Below are 25,515 nucleotides of genomic sequence, written 5' to 3'. Positions count from 1 at the left end.
CCACTCTCTTGGCAAACAAATCAGGATGAATGCCCAATACACAAACCATCTGGATTCCACACTTGATTCTTAGCCAAAAGGCCAAGAAGCCATACACAAATCATCTGGAAACCCCCTTAAATGAAGACTTTATGGACCTTTATACATAGTCATGTTGAATGCATACAATGAATGCTCTGTTGCTTTGTTACAGTGAACTGTTTTGGGGTGGGGGGAACACCTCTAGGTCTTGCTGCTTTGTTTCACTGCTAAGCACACCCAGATATTTCAGGGCATAGGAAGTTGCCTTATTTACCTCCTCAAGCATCCCCTACCTAAAGTTTCCATGGGGCATCAAATCACCTGCTACTTGGACATGATGGGCATTGAACCCAGGACCTTCTGCAGTCAAAGCAGATGCTCTACCACTGACTATAGGTAAAGGTAAAGGGACCCCTGACCATTAGGTCCAGTCATGACCGACTCTGGGGTTGCGGTGCTCATTTTGTGTTATTGGCCGAGGGAGCCAGCGTACAGCTTCCAGGTCATGTGGCCAGCATGACAAAGCCGCTTCTGGTGAACCAGAGCAGCACACGGAAACGCCGTTTACCTTCCCGCTGTAGCGGTACCTATTTACCTACTTGCACTTTGAGGTGCTTTCGAACTGCTAGGTAGGTTGGCAGGAGCAGGGACAGAGCAACGGGAGCTCACCCCATCACAGGGATTCAAACCGCCAACCTTCTGATCGGCAAGCCCTAGGCTCTGTGGTTTAACCCACAGCACCACCCGTGTCCACCCACTGACCATAGCTCCTCCCTAAAAAGCCTGTGGAGATTAGAAGACCTAGCAGACTAAGCAGAGGATGACATTTGGTTACCTCTGTTTTATAACGCTTCATAAACTTTCTTTGAACCAGTGTAAACAACAGACAAAGAAAACAGGATTTTGCAATAAAAGCTATTTTTGGAAAAGCTAGACCAGGCATCCCCAAACTGCGGCCCTCCAGATGTTTTGGCCTACAACTCCCATGATCCTTAGCTAACAGGACCAGTGGTTGGGGAAGATGGGAAATGTAGTCCAAAACATCTGGAGGGCCGAAGTTTGGGGATGCCTGAGCTAGACAAAGAAACTGCAGGGCTTCCTGCTCAGCAGTTAAAAGAAGCAGTAGGAACACACTTTGGAACATAGAGACTTAGAAGGTCTCCTTCTACTAAGTCAGGCCATTGGCTCATCTAGTTCAGTATCATCTACACCAGGCATTCCCAAACTGTGGCCCTCCAGATGTTTTGGACTACAATTCACATCATCCCTGACCACTTACCTAGGGATCATGGGAGTTGTAGGCCAAAACATCTGGAGGGCCACAGTTTGGGGATGCCTGATCTACACTGACTGGCAGCAGCTCAGACTTTCAAGCATGGGACTTTCTCAGCAATAGCTGGAGACGCCAGGGATTAAACCGGGGGCCTTCTGCATGCAAAGCAGATCATTTACCACTAGACCATGTCCTTTCCCTTTGCTTGCAGGATCCTCTTATCCCCACAGTTCAGGTGACCAACCCATCCCAATTCCCCACTAGTCCAAAGGGTTAGCTGTGAAATATACAAGTAAGTGTAAGTTTAAGAAGAGTATTACAGTATTATATTATTATTATTATTATTATTATTATTATTATTATTATTATTATTATTATTATTTCACCCTATTCTTCCCCTTACAGAAGCCCAGGGTGGCAAAGCAGCCAAACAGTGGAATGAACAATAAAACAAATAAGAACAGTTAAACACATTAAGAGCATCTAAAAGCATTTTAATACAGCCGCATATCCGCACAGATAATACTGTTGAGGTTGCTGGAAACAGTCTTTTCCAGCCACCATCTTTTGAGTGAACATGTTTGAATTCCTCCTGAATGTTAATAACGAGGGAGATAGGTGCACATTACTAGGGAGGGCAGTTCACAAATGGGGGGCCACCCCTGAGAAAGGCCCTGCCGTGGGTCAGCACCAAGCAGGCAGCAGCCAGAAGCGGCAGCTGCAGAAGATGCACAGCAGGGAAGCAACAGAGCCCTGGTGTTAAAAAGGTCAAGGGTAGCTCCAAAGTCATGGAATTCTGAATGACCCAGGAGCCCATTACATTAAGGCTGACGGTGTATGTGGTTAGAATGCATATCAGATGTGTGTAGGGCGGGGGGGGGCTACTTAATGCCACCCCTTGACTCTCACTTGTAATTTTAAGGTGTAAGTGGGGGTTGCCTAAGCCCCATGACTAGGTGGAGTAGCTAATTATGGGGCAATTTGGGGAGGGAAGGAGCTAAATGGCAGTTGGTCCCAGCCAATAAAGCGCAGGGGACCTTTCTGTGCCACCCTTCTGTCTGACAAAGCAAGGTATAATAGCCACTGATGGAAACTCGGGGTCGGCATATCTGAAAGGAAGTGATGGAGGACGTAAACCCAGGTGAGTTTTGAAGTGCACAGACTGAGCAGCTTCTGCAGAGAGAGGATGACGTTTTAATTCATTCATTTCATTTCTCGACCACCCTTCCCAAGACAATTTACAACTATTATAATAAAACCAAACAAATATCCCATATTAAAAACTGATTTCTTGTTTCCTTGAATCCCACCCGAGGGTGGGGACCATGCAAAGTCTCCCTTGCAAGAACAGGTGTAGACTCACCTGTGCTTCGTGCCAACATCCTGCACGTGCCCTTCCTTGGCCTTTCGCCTCCTAAGGATCCAGAACAACCAGCTGGAGAAGTAAACACACCCTGACTCAATGGCTGATCAGGCAGCAGGCACAATGACTTGAGTGGGCGATGCCTCTTGCAGCTGATCTATATCTCCAAAGCTCTACTACATCTGTTCCCGTACATTATTCTTATAGAACACAATGTTCCAACTCCTTTATGTGCATGAAAGTAACTGCTGGAAGCCAGTTGCAGCTGCAACTGCTTCCAGTGCCACTCTGAGGATGCCCGAATCCATGATGACCATACTTACATGGGATGAGCAGATTGATGGACATAACTATACCAGCAACCTCACAGGGAAAAGCTGAAATTCTAATCAATCTGTTCCTAATGTGCTTAATGTTTATACCACCAGATCATCCCACTATCTATTACTCAGAAGTAAAAGGTAAAGGACCCCTGGACAGTTAAGTCCAGTCAAAGACGACTGTGGGGTTGCGGCACTCATCTCGCTTTCAGGCCGAGGGAGCCGGCGTTTGTTCACAGACAGCTTTCTGGGTCATGTGGCCAGCATGGCTAAACTCAGGCATAGGTAAACTTGGCTCTCCAGATGTTTTGGGACTACAACTCCCATCATCCCTAGCTAACAGGACCAGTGGTCAGGGATGATGGGATTTGTAGTCCCAAAACATCTGGAAGGCCAAATTTGCCTATGCCTGACTAAACCGCTTCTGGCACAACGGGACACCGTGACAGAAACCAGAGTGCACTGAAACACCATTTACCTTACCAGCACAGCGATACCTATTTATCTACTCGCACTGGTGTGCTTTCGAACTGCTAGGTTGGCAGGAGCTGGGACAGAGCAACAGGAGCTCACCCCATCATGGGGATTCGAACTGCCGACCTTCCATTCAGCAAGCCCAAGAGGCTCAGTGGCTTGGACCACATCTCCACCTGCATCCCTACAGTGAGGCATGCTTTCAAAGAAGCATGCATTGGATTGCTGCCTTAAAAAAAACCACCCTTAGTCATGCTGGCATTTTGCTTACTTTGCTAGCATGACCGATACCACTGAGCATCAGCCCAAATCAAACCAATTAAAATGTTACCAATCCCTTGGAAGGAGGAGGAGATGGGGAGAGAGAAATACTGAGTCAGGCTGTACCTGTCAGTCAAACAAAATTGGAGTAAAGAGTACATACAAAGAAACCAACAAAGTTTGTTGCCTCATTCTGAACAGGTTATGAATGACAGGGATGAGCGCAGTGGGCTTGGTGGAGGGCGGTGGCATACACCCTTAGTAGTAATGATCAGGAACAGCTTGGGGGGTGGAATAGGCTACAGGTGATGGTGTATGCAGAAAGTGCTGAAACGCTTCCACATTGATGACTCTGCATATAATAATGATGCTAATGCCACTGTTTACTAACACTCATCATGAAGACTCGTACGAAAGTTATTTAATTTGTGCACGCTGAATTGCTTTTATAGCGTGTGTGATTTTCATACTGATGAATCGTTATGTATATTATTTGTTTGTTTCATAAAACGGATACACCACTTGATTGTAAAGACAACAAACAACCTCAAAGCGGTTTACAAAAGATAAAACAGTAAAATCAAAGGGGGGGGGAACCATAGAAGTGTCCCAAGGGTCATTGAGACGACCCCCCTGCAATGCAGGACTCTTACATATGAGTGACAGATGGATACCCAACCTCTGCTTTAAAACCTCCAAGGAAGCAGAGTCCACCACTTTTGGAAGGAATCCATTCCACTGTCGAACAGCTCTTACTGTCAGAAAGTTCTTCCTGATGCTTAGCCGGATTCTTCTTTCTGGTAACTTGGAGACATTAGTTTGGGTCCTACCCTCCACAGCAGGAGCAAACAAGCTTGCTCCATCTTCCACGTGATGGCCCTTTAGATGTTTCAAAATAGCTATCATATCTCCTCTCAGCCTCCTCTTTTCCAGGCTAAACATACCCAACTCCATAAACTGTTCCTTCTTCTGACAACTCTCAGAATTTTTTCCTTCAAAACATACAAAAGGTAAAACACTCATGCAGGTTAAAATTACCTCAACTTTCTAAGCACCTGCGTAGGCTTGTCTAAACAGGAATGTGTTTAGCAGGTGATGAAAAGAGCACATTGAAGGCTCCTGGTTAGGGGGTTCCATAGTGCAGGCGCTTACAATTGTGTGTGTGTGTGGCAATACTTTTATTAAGACCTACAGTGGAACCTCGGTTTATGAACACCTCGGTTTATGAATTTTCGGTTTATGAACACTGCGGACCCATCTGGAACGGATTAATTCATTTTCCATTACTTTCAATGGGAAAGTTCGCTTCAGTTTATGAACGCTTCAGTTTAAGTACTCCGCGGACTGTCTGGAACAGATTAATCCAATTTCCATTACTTTCAATGGGAAAGTTCGCTTCAGTTTATGAACGCTTCAGTTTATGAACAGACTTCCGGAACCAATTGTGTTCATAAACCGAGGTGCCACTGTACTAGAATGCCACAAAACAGTGAGCAAAAAGCTGGCTTGATGTTCAAGTCATAAAGTCTGCATTTAGCCAGAGTCTTCAAGATGGACCCAGGTGGCGCTGTGGTTAAACCACTGAGCCTAGGGCTTGCTGATCAGAAGGTCGGCGGTTCAAATCCCTGTGATGGGGTGAGCTCCCGTTGCTTGGTCCCAGCTCCTGCCAACCTATCAGTTCGAAAGCATGTCAAAATGCAAGTAGATAAATAGGAAACCGCTACAGCGGGAAGGTAAACGGCGTTTCCATGTGCTGCTCTGGTTTGCCAGAAGCGGCTTTGTCATGCTGGCCACATGACCTGGAAGCTAAACGCCGGCTCCCTCAGCCAATAATGCGAGATGAGCGCGCAACCCCAGAGTCGGTCACGACTGGACCTAATGGTCAGGGGTCCCTTTACCTTTACCTTCAAGATGGATTATCAGCTAAGGATTAGCCACAAAGCTAAAAAAAAATGAAAAAGTCAAAGAACTCCACAATATTTTGCAAACAGATCCTCAGTAAAGACAGGCTCACTGATTTCTGAGGTTTCTAAACTTACAAATACAACAACAACAACAACAACAACAACAACAACAACAACAACAACTTATTAATTGTATCCCGCCCATCTGACTGGGTTTCCCCAGCCACTCTGAGCGGCTTCCAAGAAAGATTTAAAATACTGTACATTAACATGTCACAGATTAAAAAATACATACACACATATATGCATATACATTGAGAGAGTGCGACCAAAACTTACTAAAAGGCGAAGTATATCTGTTATGTACTGAGCTGAATCCTAGAACAATAGGATTCAGAATCAGCGGGAGCTACCCAATCCAACTCCAGGTGGAAGTGAATCCGCAACCTGATTGGCCTGCTGGAGCAGCCAATCAGGCGGCTGGCAGAAGTGAATCTGCTACCTGATTGGCCTGTAGGAGCAGCCAATCAGGCTGCAGGCAGAAGTCAATCCACAATATAATTGGCCCACAGGTGTAGCCCTGAAGTAGCCAATCACGCAAGGCCCATTGTGTAAATAATGTATATAAGCAGATGGTTTTGGGAAAAGAGCCATTCGTCTTCTCTTCTTCTCCTTGATGAATATGAGCTGAATAAAGAGCATGAAATTCACTCTCGACTCCGAGTATATTTCACTGGCGACGAAGGTGGGATCCTGCTGAGCTGACCGCCACCACGCACTGCACCGCAGCACCGCCACCTGCTGCACCGCTGCATCGCACCGTGCATCCAGGTTTCAGCTCCAGGACCCAAGGAACCCAGAATGGCAACCGACAGCAGCTTCTTGCCATTCAAACCAGCATCAGGAGACTGGGAAGGGTACGCCGCCCATTTCAACTTCCTCCTGCAAGCGAAAGAAGTCACCAACGATGCCATGAAGAGGGCGACATTCTTCAGCGTCTGTGGAGAGGAGACGTTTGAAATCGCCCGGGCTCTCCTTGCACCTAGAGATGTCGCTACCGTCTCTTACAAAACAATAATGGAACGGCTGAAGGAGCACTTTTCACCACAGCCCTCGGTGGTAGCTTGCCGAAATGCCTTCTACGCAAAGCGGCAAGCCCCGGGGGAAACCATAACTGGGTTTGTGACCTCCCTCCGCCAAGCCGCCCGGTTATGCAACTTCTCAGAGTTGGAGAACATGCTTCGTGACCGCCTCGTCGGTGGCCTGAGGGACGAGATGTTGCAACGACGCCTCTACGCCAAAAAAGACCTCACGTTCCAGATTGCTCTGGAGGAAGCCCTGGCAACCGAAGCCGCCGAGAGGTCAACGCAAGAGGCACGACCGGCCCCGCCATCCCAACCGAGGGTCTACCACGAAGACCTCACCGACGAATCCGAATCTGACAGGGAGGAAGTACACCGAGTACAGCGGCGCACTCAAGCAGCACACACACCACAGCAGCCTCGACGAGAAGGAGGGAACTGTGCAAGCTGCGGGGAGAACCACGAGAGGAGGACCTGTCGTTTCCGCAACGCAGAGTGCAGGCAGTGCAGAAAATTGGGACACATCGCCCGGGTGTGTCGGGCTCGACTCACCCGTCGACAAGCATCAGATGACCGACCCAGGAGCCCCAGGTCACACGGCACCATGCACCAAGGCAACTCGACGGAGATCACGGACTACCAGGTATTCCAGTTGCCCCATCCCAGCACAGAGAAAATTTATATAGAGGTACAGATAGAGGGAGCCCCATGCCGCATGGAGCTGGACACGGGTTCAACTCTATCCATAATCTCGGCCCGAACATTAAGGGAACTGTGCCCTAATGGGGGTCCCAAACTAAGGCCGGCCCCATTCACCCTCCGGGACTTCCAGAAACGTAAGGTCCCTACAATGGGGGTGGGGACCTTCAGGGTGCAATATCGAGGGCGAAAGCAACAATTGGACTTGCTGGTAGTTAAGGGCCCCTACGTTAGCTTACTGGGACTGGCATGGTTTGGACCTCTGGGGCTAGCCGTTACCGGGGTGAACCGCACTAGCTTACAAGTGGACGTGGACGCCATATGCAAAGAGTTTCCAGGGGTTTTCGATGGGGCATTGGGACGATATACAGGACCCCCCATTGCCCTACAGCTAGACCCCGCTGTACGACCCATCAGGCACAAGGCCCGCCGGGTCCCGTTCGCCCTGAAACCCCGCATAGACGAGGAATTGGACCGGCTCGTGGAGCAAGGAGTGCTGGAGCCGGTGCCCAACGCCCCCTGGGAAACTCCAATTGTCACACCCGTCAAGCCTAACGGTTCGGTCCGCATCTGTGCAGACTACAAATGCACCATAAACAAGGCTCTCACGGCCCATGCATACCCAGTGCCAGTGGTCAGCCATGTCCTCGCCACCCTGGCTGGGTCAAAAATCTTTGGCAAACTGGACTTGGCCCAAGCGTATCAACAGTTGCCTGTGGACGAAGCCACAGCAGAGGCTCAGACAATTGTGACGCACAGAGGGGCATTCAGAGTAAAGCGGCTGCAATTTGGCGTTAGCGTGGCACCAGGCATATTCCAGAATCTAATGGACTCTCTCCTTAAAGGGATTCCTGGCGTCACCCCCTTCTTCGATGATGTACTGATCGCCGGGCCCACACCAGAGGAATTTGAGGACCGCCTCCGCTCCGTCCTGCACCGTTTCCAGACGGCGGGCCTCAAGGTGAAGCGGGAAAAGTGTTTACTGGGAGTGCCGCAGGTGGACTTTCTGGGATTTAAGGTGGACGCAGAAGGGGTCCATCCAACCGGTGACAAGGTACGGGCCATTTGTGAGGCCCCAGCGCCCAAGAGCAAGCCCGAACTTCAGTCATTCTTGGGACTATTGAACTTTTACCATGCCTTCCTTCCCCATAAGGCAGCGGTAGCGGAGCCCCTACACAGACTCCTAGATAAAAGGGCCCCTTGGGTGTGGGGCCAGCGACAAAGGGCCGCATTCCAGGCAGTCAAGGACTTGCTCGTCTCAAACTCGGTCTTGGCACACTTCGACGAGAGGCTGCCAGTGGTGCTGGCATGCGACGCCTCTCCCTATGGCATCGGCGCTGTCCTGGGACACCAACTCCCGGATGGAAGAGAGGTGCCGGTGGCATACTTCTCCCAGACGCTTGCTGCAGCCGAACGAAACTACTCACAGATTGACAAGGAGGGTCTGGCAATCGTGAAGGGCGTAAAAAAATTCCATGATTTCTTGTACGGGCGGCCCTTTACCATAGTGACTGACCACAAGCCGTTGCTTGGCCTGTTTGCCCCCGAGAAGCAGACCCCCCAAGTGTTGTCTCCACGTGTCCTCAGGTGGTCAATTTTCCTTGCCGGCTACCAGTATGCACTAATCCACCGCCCTGGGAAGGCGATGGGCCACGCAGACGCACTCAGCAGGCTACCACTACCAGAAACAGGCCCCGACCCAGCGCCTGCGCAAGAGGTTATGACCCTGGAGCTGCTTCCCGACCGACCCATTCAGGCACAAGAAGTTGCGCACCATTCCACAAAAGATAGGGTCATCTCCCGGGTCCTGGACTGGGTGTGGCGAGGATGGCCCAGCAGCAGCCCCGGGCCAGAATTCGCTGGCTACACAAACCGCAAACATGAACTGTCGGCCCACAAGGGGTGCCTGTTATGGGGAAGCAGGGTTGTTGTTCCCCAGCCCCTCCGCAAAAGGGTCCTCACAGCCCTACACGAGACACACCCAGGGGTAGTGAGGATGAAGGCCCTTGCCAGGAGTTATGTGTGGTGGCCGGGGATTGACAGAGAGATAGAGGCCTGGGTCCAACACTGCCAGACCTGCCAAGAATCCCGCCCGGATCCCCCAAGGGCCCCAGTCCAGCCCTGGGAGTCCGCCCGACATCCATGGTCACGCTTGCACGTGGACTTCGCTGGCCCCTTCCAGGGAAAAACATTCTTCATAGTGGTGGATTCCTACACCAAATGGCTGGAGGTCGCACTGGTACCGTCCACTTCTACGGCGGCAGCCATCCGGGTACTACGTAAGCTGTTTGCAACCCACGGGCTCCCTGACACCCTCGTCTCGGACAATGGAACCGCATTCACGTCAGAGGAGTTCCAGACCTTCACAGCGCAGAACGCCATCCGCCACATCCGCTCAGCACCATTCCACCCTGCCACCAATGGCCAAGCGGAGCGCATGGTGCGGACCACCAAGGACAGCCTCCGCCGCATAACACAAGGGGACTGGGAATACCGCCTTGCCGCATTTCTTCTAGCACAGCACAGCACCCCAAGCACAACGACGGGCCGGAGCCCAGCTGAACTACTCATGGGCCGGCGCCTTGCAACTAGACTGGACCGACTTCACCCCGACAGAGCTCAGGATGAGGTAGTGGTGGGGAAAGGCAGGAACCCCCGGACATTTGTGGCCCAGGACCCAGTGTATGCAAAGAATTTTGGGGCAGGCCCAGCATGGGTACCCGCCACAGTCACCAAGGTGACCGGTCCCGTGTCGTACGAGGTACTAACGGAAGGGGGGCAATGTTGGCGCCGCCACTGCGACCAGCTACGGCGACGATTCCCAGGAGGAACCCGGGAGGAGAGCGGGACAGAGGGGTCCCAAGGGGACAGCAGGGCAGTGAGGCCTGTAGAGCGAGAGGGGTGGGCAGGGGAAGCAGAAGCAGTAGGCACAGAGGGGCGCCCCGAGGCTGGAAGGACACCGGAACCAGAGTCACAACCTAGTGGTTCAGTGGCGCCAGACCAGACAGCCCCGGCACAGCCAGCAGCCTCGGAACACGAGCCAGAACCAGAACCCCTGACCAAGGAACACCCCAGGCCACAACGCACACGGAGGCGGCCAGCAGACCTTGGGGACTACGAATGCAACTTCCCGGGCAGGACTGGAACTTAGAGGGGAGGGGTGTTATGTACTGAGCTGAATCCTAGAACAATAGGATTCAGAATCAGCGGGAGCTACCCAATCCAACTCCAGGTGGAAGTGAATCCGCAACCTGATTGGCCTGCTGGAGCAGCCAATCAGGCGGCTGGCAGAAGTGAATCTGCTACCTGATTGGCCTGTAGGAGCAGCCAATCAGGCTGCAGGCAGAAGTCAATCCACAATATAATTGGCCCACAGGTGTAGCCCTGAAGTAGCCAATCACGCAAGGCCCATTGTGTAAATAATGTATATAAGCAGATGGTTTTGGGAAAAGAGCCATTCGTCTTCTCTTCTTCTCCTTGATGAATATGAGCTGAATAAAGAGCATGAAATTCACTCTCGACTCCGAGTATATTTCAATATCCATCCACTTAAATATGGAGAAAATAGCTCAGCCGCCCCGCTCCCTAACTCCCCTCCCACTCCAGCTGATTGCAGATGTTAAATCTCCTGCATTACAGAAGCGGAACCGTTGTCACCGAGCTGCTTGTTTCCTGGGGGGACGGGAAAAAAAGGTGCAACGCTGAGCGGCCAGCGGGAGCGCGTTGCCATGGGAACCGCCCGCGTCCCACAGAAGCGGCGATGGCCGCCTGCGGAGACGAAGGCGGGGAGCCCCGCTACGCTTTCCATCACCTCCCGCAAAAAAGCTTCCCGGTGCTGGAGAGCAGGGACACCCGAGGCCGCCTCCTCAAGTGGTGGGGAGAAGCGGCATTCCTTCTCCGGTTTCTCAGGCGGCGGCGGCGGGGGGGGGGAGGAAGGAAAGGGGGAAGGGAAAAGTGGGGTCAAGTGCAAGAGAATGGGGGTCAGTCTGCCCTCAGGACTGTGGGAAGGCAAGATGCGTTTCATGATCAAGATATTTAACCGAGAGGCTTCACTGCTGTAATTGGAAATCTTTCAGCAAATAATTGCTGGCATCCAGCTCCGCCCCAGAACTTGTCACTTTAAAAAAATTTTTTAAAAAATGCCACGTTAAAGATTCTTTTATCATCATTTTTTCCAGTGCGGAATCCCCTCATGCTTATTATTATTACATGAAGAATACAAGCCTGACAGACTTCTTTTTCTACATTCCGCAGGTCCATGGACGGCAGAATCGCTGCACAGGCATTCAGCTTTGATCAGAACTTCAGAGGCTACCAGAGGGATGATTTCATTATGGTAGTTAACCAAATCTGGCTTATTAGTTTAAAAGTGGGTTTCATAGAGTTGGAAGGGACACCTAAGGGTCATCTAGGTTGACCCCAGGAATCGCAGCTGTTGCATCCAGGACAGATGGCCATCCGACCTCTTGTTTAAAAACCTCCAGTGAATGAGAGAATCCACCCACTTTTTGAGGTAGTCTGTAGATTTATAGGCCACTTTGGAATTTTGATTAAAATCTTCAAAGTGATGTGTCATAAATACAGTATTACTAAAACGGAAGCAGCATTAAAATATCAAATGGCTAGAAGCACAACAGGGCAAAACAGCAGCATGCATTGTTTTAAATACAACCCTGTTTCCAACCCTGGTTTTATAGACTGTTCAGTTTAATTTGTGATATACAGTTGCATTTTAAAATTTTAGTTTTTAGCATATTTTATTGAATGTGCTTGTGTTTTTCTTGTTTTTATATATGCTACTTAGTGATTTTTATTATATTAAGTAACACAACATGTTTGTTTGTTTTAAAAAAACTTGTTTCTCATTTCCCACAATGCTTTTTTTTTGTTCACAAGAGTACTTCTACAGGTCATTCCCATAGTGTGTGTGTGGTTTTTTTAAGGGGAAGAATTATACTCCTGTGTGAACTTGCAAACTGTGATTGTGTTTGCTCAGAAGCAGCTGGGCAGACCTGTCTCATTTATAAATAGACATGGGTATAAATCCTTCTCACATTCCAGACTTTTATCAGTGGAATGACTTGCAGCAGTAGTTCCATGAATGAAAACCCTAATTTGGTCAGCAATCTTAAATTTCAGACATTTGGAGAACATTAGACAAATTTACGGAGGATGAAGCTGTCAATGGTTATTAGTTTTTATGGCTATGTAACACTTGATGGGTCAGAGGCAGCTTGTACTGAGGAACAACAACAGGAAGGGGCTGTTGTCCTCATGTCTTACTTGAGCGCTTCCTATAGGCATATGTTTGGCTAGTGGGAAATATAGGACTGATGGACCTCTGGTGCAGGGCCCTTTTATGGTCTTAAATCAAGCCAAAGCCACCTTAGTTGATGCGTGTATCAAATCAGATAATAGAATCTGTTTAACTGCCAATTGTTATTGACTCTGTACTTCCAGGCCTTTTTTAATTATCCAGATGTTAACAGCAATTTGAAATTGATTTCACCTTCTGGACAATGGACTACATTAGGTAAAAATAACAAATTTGGGACAACTTCTCTTTTAAACCCATTTTCCTTTTCCCCTGCAAAGTGACTTGCTGATTCTAATGATGGTGTGATTGGTGGCGGTTATTTATATACAGTATTGCTTTTCAGGATACAGAGCCTTCCAATACAGCTTATACCAAAGTAGCATGAAGATACATTCATGACAATGAGCAACATTAAATGATTGTTAAATATTAAGTAACAGTATTCAAGTTTTTATTTAAATCCCTAATGTTTTTTGTGGTCTGTTAAAACATTTCTAGGTCAGTTTACCGTTGAAAGGTGATGTAAAATGTATTAAATTTATATGATGAACATTATCACCTGCATTTGCAGACATTAATGCATTGTCAGCTGTTTCTCTTTCATCTTAGTCTCTTCAAAAGAGTTCCAGATCTATTTATTTTTAAGATAGCCTTTATTTATTTTTATTTTTTGGAGACTGAGTAAAAGTTCCTCCTTCTGCATTGACATCTTTATTGCTTCCTTTTTGTGGTTTCCTCAGCTTTGATACTACTGAATAAATAATTTTATATGAGCAGTTCGTAATTATTTCATAAATGAAAATTGGGCAAGAGAACACTTACATATTTCCTGTTCATTCCAGTCCAGTGAACAGAAGTTCTAAGAAGTTCTAAGCTTATCATGCCCAATGTGTGCTTGTTACATTTGCATACTGCTCTTCCTCAGGGCAACATTTTAGCCTGTGGTTACACTGAGAGATAAAAGTCACCCTACTGGGAATGGAACAAAGAACACGAGAATGCTGTTGAAAATGGTGTATCCATATAACCCGCCTTCCACCCCATAGTGTCTAGTTCCACCTACCCTGTGTTCTCATGTCACAACATTTCACATTTCCTCACGCCTGCACCATTCAATTGGCTGCTTCACACTAAAATAACTTCACCATGTGCTGGACTAGACATTAGGGAAGAGGGAAGAATTCTACACCGTTGGTGTTTTTGCCAACTTTTGTATGCTTTGTGACCTGCTTGTAATTGTGTTGGAATTTATCTTGCTTTCTCTTAACCAAACTCTATCCCTATTCCACCACACTGGGTCTAAAGGTAGTCATATTTTTCATACGTAGTAAGTTGGGAAACATTTCAATACATTTATAATGTTGCAAATTTAAATGTAACCTTGATAGTATTAAGCCACTTTGTTCAGATATGAAAATATAATCTTGCAGATTCATGAATGCTATTGTGATTTTTCTTTTGATTTCTGCCATATGTTTCAGATACTAGTGTGAGAAAAATTGATGTCAAGAATATTCTGTGCAAACAAGTTTCCATGTCATTTTTTGACCGATTATACTGTAAAGGGGTTGTTCGAGAAAGTGGAAGTATTGTAAAGTGTTTTGATGAATATCACGATGATATTCTCATTGCTGATGAGTTAAGAAAGGTTAGTACAAGTGTAGTTAAGATCTGTCTTCTGTCTATTATTATTTTATAGTTTTAATTATCATTTATTAAATTTATTAGTCACTTTTTCTTGCCAGGGCAACCACATAGTTATCACAGCTAATATTGATAGCCTCCATGTGGATCTTGTGTTCATAAACAGCACTAAATCCCAAAGTGTTTTTTCTCAATTTCCTTTCAATTTTGCTATCATCTGATGGTGTCAGCATGTGGTTTCAGAGAACTGCATTCTGCAGCCAGTTTTATTACAAATTGTGAAATATACAAGCCTTTTATGCTTGGAGCATACTCCTACTCCTCCCTTTGACCAATTGTGGTGCAGAACAATAAATTCACTTGCTCAGTTCCTTTTTGCCTCCACAGAGTCAAAACCTACTTGAGGTTCAGGAAATGTTTCTATGTCTAAAAAAAGCTCATTGTGATAAAATTATGACGTGCTACTGCATCATGACTGATGGTTACCTCTCTTGGTTTTGTGGGCTGGTTTATATAGACATTGCCCTTGAGGAAGACTGATAGCTTAAGATGTGCTAGAGCAGTGAGTAGCCTGTGGTTCTCTAGATGTTGCTGGACTTAAGCCAGTGGTGGATTTTGGGCCCTGTGCAATGCTAAAATTCAGTACCCCCCACCATGTTCCATTCTATAGCGTTGTTTTGGCACCCCCTGCAGTGCAGTGCCTAGTGCAACCACACCAGTCGCACCACCTGTCAGGACCCGATGTCAGTGATGTTAACTCTTTATTCAGAGAAACAAAACAGCTCAGTCCTAATGGTCACAGCAATGCTTCCCAGTCTTGCCCTAATGAAGCTGCTGTGAGGATTGCTTCCCCACCATTCTCTAAGGCTCCTTTCCCTGGTTCCGTCCCCAGCAAACTGATGCTCCCTCGCCTTTTATCTCATTGCTCCCTACTTTTCATTTCTCTTCGTGTTCTGAGAGACAAGGGGGAGGGGGAACTGGTCGTAGCAGGAGGGGGAGACTCCCTGGATTCTTCAGCAGCCTTCCTCATCTCTGTCTCCCTCCCTCCCTCCTCCTCCTGCCTCGAGGAGTCTGGACTGCCTTCTGCCACAGCCTTTTCCTGCCCACTAAAGCCTGTTGCCTCTTCAGCTTCCAACACCACCTCCTCCCAGCCTTCTCTCTCTTCTCCCTCTGACCACACATCATCGTCCCACCACCAATCCCCCAGCTGCTGCCTCCCACTACTGCTCTGCATCCAGCCAGTCCATGACACCACCCTAGAACCACCTCTGTTTAACTGTGGTGGAGGACACTGAATTTCCAAGAGAAAAATGTTTTCTAGTAACTGGTGACTTTTTTTGATGGGGCTATTTCCTGTTGACATATGTTTCAAAGCTGATGGCAGCTGTGCAGTTTGGTCAGTGATTGGGCCAGATTGTGGCCTGGATTCCCTGCTGCAGCTTTGCATATACTGTATATATTTTTTAACTCTCCCCAAATTAATTACCAAATTTATTGCATGTACTGTATATATAAACAAACCACTGGGAATACAAAATAGGGTGTTTTTGTAATATAATATATAAAGCATTATCCATATTACATTGTCTTTCCTCCTTGTCTCATGATAGGTACTTCTTCTGGAAGATTCAGACCACTATGACTTATTCAGCCATTTAGACCGTGAGGAATTTCTCTTCTGCCTTTTTAAGCATCTTTGCCTTGGAGGAGCTCTTTGTCAATATGAAGATGAACTTGGTCCATACTTAGAAACCACAAAGGCTTTATATAAAGAACTTGTGAGGTGAATATGTTTTTCCTTTTTTTTAAATGTGAATCTGATTTACTTACTGATTTACCGTACTTGTTTTACTTGTTGGTGTGATTATGAAAGATGCTCTGGGGCAGGTTGCAGCTTTGCAATGGCATCATATATATGATCTAAGCAGGGCTGGGCAGGAAACAAGTTTGCAATGTTAGTATAAATGCCTAGTCTATTCCTTGTCATCTTATAAGGAACAACCTTGTCCACAGAAAATATGGGTAGAAGCTGGCTCCCAGGTAGAAAGCATACCCAATAATGTTTCGGAGTGTTATCCTATTCTAGCAACCTGCAAATTGAACAGCAACATACAGAATTCCGCTCCCAACCTTGCCATGGCTAGTTGGAGCACCAGTCCAAAAAGAAGCTTGGGAATAAGGGGTTCACAACATATTGGAAGTACTCTAAAATATTCTGGAGTCATTTTCCTCCCTTTCCTTTTCATTTCCTAATTCCACCTTTTCCTCAATTTTTCCACTCAGATCTAACACCCTTAGCAAGGCAGTGTTCACTCTTGGCTGCCATGACATTTTTCAATTTTTTCCCACCCACTTGCTGACAACTCTCTTCTAGAAGCTTTCCTTTCTCTTTTTCTATTATGTTTCATGTTTTTACTTGTTGTTGTTCTACTGCTCCTTCTTTGATCCTGAAGGTCTCATATGATATTGTGTTCTATTAACTCTTTAGCTGCCAATCCACACAGTCTATCTTGGACTGTAAGTTCTGACTATTCCAGATGTCATTATTAAAACAGTTTATACTTTTTTGAATTTCAGTGTTCAAAAGGATCCTGAAACTAAGGAAATAAAAATAACATCTACCATTTTTAAAGTCTGCGCTTATGTAAGTATTTCATTAGGAGGAGGGGTGCTAATCATGTAACCAAAAATATTTTCAGATATAAATTTCAAGCAAATTATGAATAAAGACAGTCAGGCAAACACTGTTTGGGCATGATCAAAGTACTTTTACATCCCATTGATTTTGATGGGTGAAATTGTTGTTATAACACTAAGCACTTAACAAAAAATCACAGGAAATGTTATACACAAAACAATGCAACTTTCAATAACCATAATCTTTCAAAGACCTGTTGAAGATAAAATAATAAATAAAAATATTTACAAATAGCTGAGGAGTCATCCAACAAAATTGTGCATCTATTGACTACTTTAGTTCAAATTTTTAGAACATTTCGAAACAATAATTTGACTTGGGTGACAAACCAGGTTTCTTCTCATTGTCAAAAAAAGAAATTAATTAGAAATTAATGTTGTATTCTTTTTTCTCCTTTAAATCTTGTTAACATGTTAGTTTAGACATTGAAACAAATTTCTTATGGCCAAAATGTGAGAGGTAAACGTGTGCTAGGATCACTCCCATCAAAACCAATGACACATAAAAGTGCATAACTTTTGCTGAACCATGAGGATTTTCCTGCAAGATTTTAAAATTATTTTTTCTCAGTTTTTACATAACACTTTAAAAATGAGAACTATGATGGGTATTTGTACTTTTAGCTATGTTGGCATCCCATATATTACAGCACTTGATTGCATCCATTACTACAACTTACTTTTGTAAATCTGAGGACCGTCTTGATGTGATTGTATAAATGGATGTTGCAGATTTGGACGTAACCTTTTTTATTTACACAACAACATTCCAAGGTAAACTGGGTATTGTGCTTATGATCAGAAAATCTATTTAAGGATACAGTTGCATTTCTGTCCCGCCTCTGTTTTGGAGTTGTTCTTTGATAAATTTCTCTTCACTGTCATTGTGGGGACCCAGCCATGAGTCACTGTAACTAAGTCTGCATCCGAAAATAAGAAATAAAAAAATGACAAATCTTTTAGTTGTAAGACACAGGTGAAAGAAAGCTGTCTTGGTCACTCTTGCTATGTGATTTTTTAACAGCAGCTGAGAATCTAACCTTAGTCCCAGAGTGCAAATCATGTAACAAATGGTTGACCACCCACCTGCAGTTAAAGAGGATGATAAAAGGTTTTCTGTTTAAAATGATAGATTCTTTTATAATTCAGTGGAAACGTTGCTGAATATAATAGCTATATAATGATGTTTGGCTCATCATTCTGTTAAATCATCAACCCAACCCATTTCTCAAGATTTCAATCCACTGCGAACATTGTTGTTGTTGTTTAGTCGTTTAGTCGTGTCCGACTCTGCGAACATTATTATCATTTATAGTACTGTGAGCCTTAAGTATGTACATATGATGGTGCTTTATACCAACGCAGACCATCAATCCATCTAGTTCAGTATTGTCTATAGTGCCAGGCAGTGGCTTTCTAGAGGGGGGTGGTGGTTGGTATTTCCTAGCTGTGCCTAAAGATACCAGGGGATTAAAGTTGGTAACTTTTGCATGCAGAGGACTCCATTCCCCTCACAAAGCTACAATTCCCAGAGTGGTTGAACAATCAATACCTCTTCCTAGCAAACTCTGGAAATTATAGTTCTGTGAGTGGAGTAGAGGTCTAACAATTATCAGCAACCTTAAGTATTTTTTGGAGGAAGCCATGACTCTTTAAAGTGGTGTAATACTGCATTAAATGTAGTGTGCAGATGGTGCCTCTGTTTAAATTATATTGGGCGTCTTCAATTATAGTCCTAGTCAGAGCAGACGTATTGAAAATAATTTCAGTGGAACTGCTCTGAGTAGAATTAGATGGACCCGACCCAGTATTTCTAAATATGCATTTATACATATAAATTAGAATATGCAAATTTTGTGCACACCTGTTTCCAATTTTTGCCCTCTTTCTTCCTTGGGCAATGGACAATGCAGAAAGTAGGGGGGATTCTATTTTGCCTGGCCACAAACATCTTCAGATACCAGAATTTCAGGGACTTTAATTTACATAGACTGAACATATTTCTCAAAAAGGCAAATCAGACAAAGTATTTCATTTTAACCTATGGTTTTAAAAGTATTCCTCTGTGGCGAAGAGCAAGGTATTTTTATGGCTTCCATGTCAAACTAGATTTCAATATAGGTAGCCTCAAATAAAATGCAGACCTACACACAACAGAATTTTAAATGCTGCCAATCAGATAAAGAAAGCCCATTCAATGAAACAACGTCTCCTTTTTTAAGCACTAGCATTTGCCTTTCTAAGTAGCATGTGGAAATACCATTAGTTTACCTCCCTAAGGAAAGAGAATGATAGACACTTACTTGTAGTTTGCATGTGAATGAGATAAGAAAATGGAGTTGCATACCTTGATGGTTATACATCTAAGAAAAACTTTAGGGTGGGTAAGTTAATTAGCACATCAGAAATTGTGAGACACTGTAAAACTCTTAAGTTAGATTCAGTAAGAGATAATAATAATAATAATAATAATAATAATAATAATAATAATAATACTATATTATTATTATTATTTATTATTTATACCCCCCCATCTGGCTGGGTTTCCAGATTCAGTTGATATGAGGGTTAGAAGATAACACTGGTACTGTATCTGAGGTTTGGTTTTGGTTTTTGCAAAAACAGAGTACCTCTACAGCTATAGATTTTGCATTTCCTTAGCAAAACTTTGATTTAAATACTGCTAAAATCAGCACCCAGCATGCCTGAAGAATCAGCATTTTCGATGTGGACAGCTTGCAGATTTGAAGTTCAGTGTTAATTTATTTTACTCTGCCTCTACCAAAAAGTCCAATGCAGCTAGCCAACTTGATAATAAAATATCAAAACCTTCTATTGCAAAATGTATAAAAAGGTATAAAAGCCATGGGATAAAACATAAGCTATAATAATAGGACAAGGCCATGAAAATAGCAGCAGCATTGTTAATCAAAATGGCAACAGATCAGTATCCTTAATAGAGCTATCAAAAGAGTTGTAGAAAGGCATCTCTAAAGAGGATGACCTTTGCCATCCAGCAAAACACCATCAGAGGGATCAGTAGTATTTCTACTATTATTTCTCATGACAGAATGTCCTTACCCAACGCTGCACCCTCCACTTATTTTTATACTACTGTATTTAATATAATACAGTACAGGACACAGGTGGTGCCTAGGGCTTGCTGACAAGGTGGTCGGTGGTTCAAATCCCCGCGATGGGGTGAGCTCCCATCGGTCCTAGCTCCTGCCCACCTAGCAGTTCGGAAGCACATCAGAATGCAAGTAGATAAATAGGTACCGCTCCGGCGCATACCTGCCAAGTCTCCCACTGAAAAATGAGGGATCAGCAGCGGCATGGCACCGGAAGTTGCGTAGAAGCAACTTCTGGGGCTGCTCTTCCCATGTGTGGGCACCGGAAATCGGGTAGAGCGGCACCGGAAGTCACTTCTATGAATGCCCAGTGGCCATTTTGGTGGTGGCCGCGTGGCAGCCATCTTGGTGGTGGCTGCCGCCGTGTGGCCACCACCAAGATGACCGTTGGGCATGTGTAGAAGTGCCTTCTGGTGACACTCTGCCCGATTTCCGGTGCCCACACATGGGAAGAGCGGCACCCAAAATGGAGGCTCCCTGACAGGTAGGAAATCTGGGGGATTTCCGGGATTTTTCTCCATTCGGGAGAACAGCGGGAAACGGATTAAAATCCGGGGGTTTCCCACGAAAAATGGGATACTTGGCAGCTAAGCTCCGGTGGGAAGGTAAATGGCGTTTCCGTGTGCTGCTCTGGTTTGCCAGAAGCTGCTTAGTCATGCTGGCCACATGATCTGGAAGCTGTCTGCGGACAAACGCCGGCTCCCTCGACCTATAGAGCGAGATGAGCATGCAACCCCAGAGTCATCTGCGACTGGACCTAACGGTCAGGGGTACCTTTACCTTTACCTTTATTTAATATAATATGGTATAGCCATTTTTATTTTAAAGTGTGTGTGTATGTTTGTTTGCAAGCATGGGGGCGGGAGGCGGGGAAATAAGAAACTGATGTAAATGAGCAGCAGTTTTGTCCCAAATAATCAGGAATAATGATAGGTTGTAGCAAAAACTTACTCAGATTTGTTAGCGTAGTAGTAGAGTTAGATTCAGCAAACCCATAATTAGGAGCAACCTAGCAATCTGTTTAGAATGTTCCTTTGACCAATCAGGCCTAAATAGACTTGCATGAAACCCCTTGCTCCTGGCTGCACACCATAAGGCTGTGAATATAAGCCGCACTTTACCTTTTCACGGTTGGAATTTGGGGGGAAAGTGAGGCTTATATTCAAGCCAATATGGTACTTTTGTCCCTGCTGTTGAAAGACATTAATCAGTGCAGTTGTAGAGCTCCTTGCAGTCCCACAACCGACAGCACAGTGCCTTCACCTGCAATATTCCTAGCTCTCCACTGGGTGACAATTGCCTGGAAAGGATGCTTCCATGGTCCCCTTTCCTGCAGCTGTTCTTGTTAAGAGATGGATACAGCTCTGGCTTTGGACTTAGTTCTACCACTCTCCCATTAGCTGCAGAGTTTTGTCTCCCCTCTTTCCTCCTCTGCTGCCTCTGTTCCTTATATAGCAGAAATGAGGGTAGGGGAAATGTGAGACAACTGACCCACTACCAGTCCAAGCCACTTCCAGCCCAGTTGTGCTGATAATCTTTTCAGGTTGCCTGCAGTGCAGAGCTGATGTGATGAGCCCCAATAGTATCAGATCTCCCGCATGGGGTTTACTGAAACAAGCCAAATTCAAACAGAACAGAGCCAAAGAGCTGTGTACGCTTAATCCCATTTTAGTCAGGCTTTGTAGTGTTCGAGATGAATTTGTATCACACATTACTTACTACCTTATATTAATGCTAAATATTTCATCTTCTAGGATGCTCATGGCCTTTGTTACCCTTCATCCAACATCCATGAACAGAATTTTGCCTATTTGATTGTGAATCCTTTGAAACGACACATCTATGTCTTGTACCACTCTTTTGGTGAAGCTTGTTTTTATAACTGACTCTCTTCACATCTCAGGTATATCTGATTATTAAAGGGATTCTTTTTTATATATAAAAAAGTGTAGCTTTAATGAATTATATAAATATTTAATAAATAATAATAATTTGTCAAGATTCTGTTATTTACAGTGAAATCTGTTTTACCTAGACATTGGGCACTGATATTGATTTTGCAACACATGCGATTTGTATTATTGTTGAAAACTGTAAGGCCGTACCAATACTTGCAGAATATATTCTCCAAAAAGTTTTGGTGCTCCTGTATTAACTAATATTCTGCTGTTACAAAGTTCTCTTTTTAAAACTAGGTCATTATATTGATACATTTTAACTTTATTTATTTTATATTAAAAAAAACTAGCTTAATAAATTACTGATTGAAAAAAAGAGCCTGTATTATTTCCTAAACATGTTTCGGGGTATGGAATGTCCTTCTATATTTTTCTAACTATTAAGAGGTGTAACATTTCCAAACATGCATTCCTGTGAGAAAGAAGTCTCTTATTTTGAGATAATAGGATGCACTTTGAAAGGGATATTGTGATTTTGTCAGTCCAATTTGCAAGCTCTGATGACTTTTCTTGACTACTCTTAACGCACCCTTGAAGACAGTATGGAAACTGCAGCTAGCACAAAATGGTGGTCCGAGGGTACTGATTGGCACTTCAATGCACAGCCATTTAAAACCTGTTCTACAGGATCTGCACTGGCTGCCTATTCCAATTCAAGGTATGGATGTTAAAATACAAAGCCGAGAATGACTTGGTACTTAGGCACTTGATGGAGCACCTGTTTCCATACCAGTTGGCCCAGGCTTTGAGATTGGAAGAGGAGTGCCGTCTTACTATCCCTTGGAGTGCTGCTCCATGTGGAGATGAAAGTTAGGGCCTTCTCTGTGGTTGGCCCCAGATGTGGAACACCTTCCTTTGGAGCAGGCTTCCTCAAACCCGGCCCTCCAGAAGTTTTGAGACTACAATTCCCATCATCCTTGACCACTGGTCCTGCTAGCTAGGGATCATGGGAATTGTAGGCCAAAAACATCTGGAGGGCCGAGTTTGAGAAAGCCTGCTTTGGAGACACAGAAGGCAACTCAGGCTCATCAGGGATGTAGCTAACTCAAGACATTTCTGTTTACCCAGACATATTGTGGGTTTGGTTAGCCCACTCTGGATCAAAAGGCTGTGTTGTGCTTAAGAGATGGGAAGGCCTGGAAAAAAACCTGGGGAATTTTTTTGGGGGGGGGGACACCAGGTTTTTTCTGTTTTTTTTCCAAAGCCTTCTTTTAAATAAAAAAAAAAACACCAAAAAACAAACCCAGTTTGATATAGTTTGACTATTCCACACACTCCCCCCTCATTCCCCCCCGGAAAAATGGCTTTGGCCCCCATTTTTTTCAGTCCTCCCCCCAGGCCTTCCCATCTGTAATTGTACTTTAGTACTGTGCCTATTTACTGAGCTTTTGTAGGGGTTTTTAAACCATCATATTACTTTGATTGTATTGCTCTAACTTGCTTTTTTTTACTGCTTTGTAAACTGCTTTGTGAGCATGTGTGGTGTTAAAAGTGGCCTATAAATATTGGAAATAAAACCTTATGGCCTTTAATCATTATAAATAATAACAATAATAATAACAATAGCAGTATGTAGCTTTTGTATAGCACTTTCAAGTGCTCAAAGTGCTGCACAAGCATTTTCTACTTGCAATCCTTACAACAACTCTGTAAGGTAGGTAACTTCACCAAAGAGTTACTGAAGAAGTGGGCATGCACACGAAAGCTCATACCAATGACAAACTTAGTTGGTCTCTAAGGTGCTGCTGGAAGGAATTTTTTTATTTTGTTTCACCAAAGAGAGTATGATGAGATAGTTCAGGCTTGCACCGATCTGTAGTAATTTTCTTGAAACTATCATAGTATTGTTTCTCTGTATGAAAATACCCCTCCCTTTAAGGGCACTGAAGGCAGGACTGCCTGCAGTAACTCACAATGTTTATATGCTGAAGTAAGCGCCACTGATTTCGATAGTACTTCTTTGATTACAACTTTATTTTGGTGCTTTAGTTTGTGACCTACTTCCCAGGAAGTTTCTCCTCCCACACTCCTTAAAGAAGCTTTTCACCATTTGCTTGTAAACAATGGGAATTTCCTTTTGGAAGATTTCTTGCATGGCTTTGCTGACACTATTGACATGGCTGGCATATTGATGGCCAAGAGCGAGTTCAGATGGTTTCGTAACCCCATTTTATAATTAACTGCAAATATGTTTTATTTGCAAGATATAATTGCCCAGAAGTGGCTTGATGTCAACTAGAAGGCTTGATGCCAACTAGAAGGGACTCCCATCATCATCATCATCATCATCATCATCATCACCACAATCATAATTTTATTTGTATGCCACCTTTCCATAGTTAAAACAATGCTCAAGGTGGCTTACATGATTTGTTGTTGTTTAGTCGTTTAGTTGTGTCCGACTCTTCGTGACCCCATGGAAGACAACATGATAAGATTTACATAATTACCAACATAACAAAAGTCATAAGCAATAAATAAAACACATCAATATGTACACAACCAAATGGAAAACAATTTCCACAGAAATAATAAAATCTAAAACTAAGAATACAGCATTAATATCAATCACAATGTAAAATGACATAAATAAAAAAATCTGATTGTAGCAGGCATCTCTGATCAACAGCTCATCACTGTCCAGTTGCAATGTATTTGCATGTAATGGCACTGCAGGTTCCCCAAGTCTTCGGATTCGATCATTTTAATATAGCTTGCAGATTATACAGCTTCTACAGCCTGTTGCTGCTTTGACTGCAGAAAGCCTGTGCTGTTGTCTAAAATGCTTCTGAAGTAGCCAGTCATTTTATGGATGCATTGTTTATTATTTATAAATAATAAAGTCTCCATCTGTATCCACACCATCTCTGGCTGGGACTGGAAATGCCCAATTTGAAATCCTGGAGAGTTACTGCCAATAGACAGTACTCTGAGCTAGATGGTCTGAAGTATACAGCAGCTTCATATTCTAAATTTTGGACTACAGGCAGTACTGCAAATTAGACAAGAATGCAGCAGAGTCCTGCCCCCTGCAGACTACTTGAAAATTACAGGCGTATCAGTGGACCATTTAAAAAATCACTTTGTATAAATCAAAGCTTATTCATAACGTCATATTTTTAATTGCCATCTTTGTAATGCGATGGATTTGTGTTTTGTGAGCAAATGTCTGTGAAGTCGAAGTGTAGTACAAGTATCTGTTAGCTTGAAGTACCACTTTGCTAAGGCTATTTTTTACTCAGAGTAGATCCATTGAAGTTAACAGACCCAACTAAAACCACGCTCATTAATTTCAGGGGGGGTTTACTCTGAAAGAAAAGAAAAAACTTAGTGGGATACTACTTTACCTTTTCTAACTTTTTTTTTTAATC

General features: G+C 44.4%; 1 protein-coding gene across 1 annotated transcript; it reads left to right on the top strand.

The window, feature by feature from the left end:
- Window positions 1-11,112: 11,112 nt before the first annotated feature.
- Window positions 11,113-22,185, top strand: CFAP300 (cilia and flagella associated protein 300). The gene is made up of 7 exons (XM_035115906.3): window positions 11,113-11,270; window positions 11,652-11,733; window positions 12,858-12,930; window positions 14,196-14,362; window positions 15,969-16,141; window positions 16,936-17,002; window positions 21,941-22,185. Exons 1-7 carry the CDS (start codon window positions 11,158-11,160, stop codon window positions 22,070-22,072), a joined length of 807 nt encoding a protein of 268 aa, XP_034971797.3. The 5' UTR covers window positions 11,113-11,157; the 3' UTR covers window positions 22,073-22,185.
- Window positions 22,186-25,515: the final 3,330 nt, after the last annotated feature.

Source organism: Zootoca vivipara, chromosome 4, assembly GCF_965207765.1.
Source record: "Zootoca vivipara chromosome 4, rZooViv2.hap1.1, whole genome shotgun sequence".
Lineage (NCBI taxonomy): Eukaryota > Metazoa > Chordata > Lepidosauria > Squamata > Lacertidae > Zootoca > Zootoca vivipara.
Note: the sequence above shows the minus strand (reverse complement) of the source record. Positions and strands in the feature narration are given on the sequence as shown.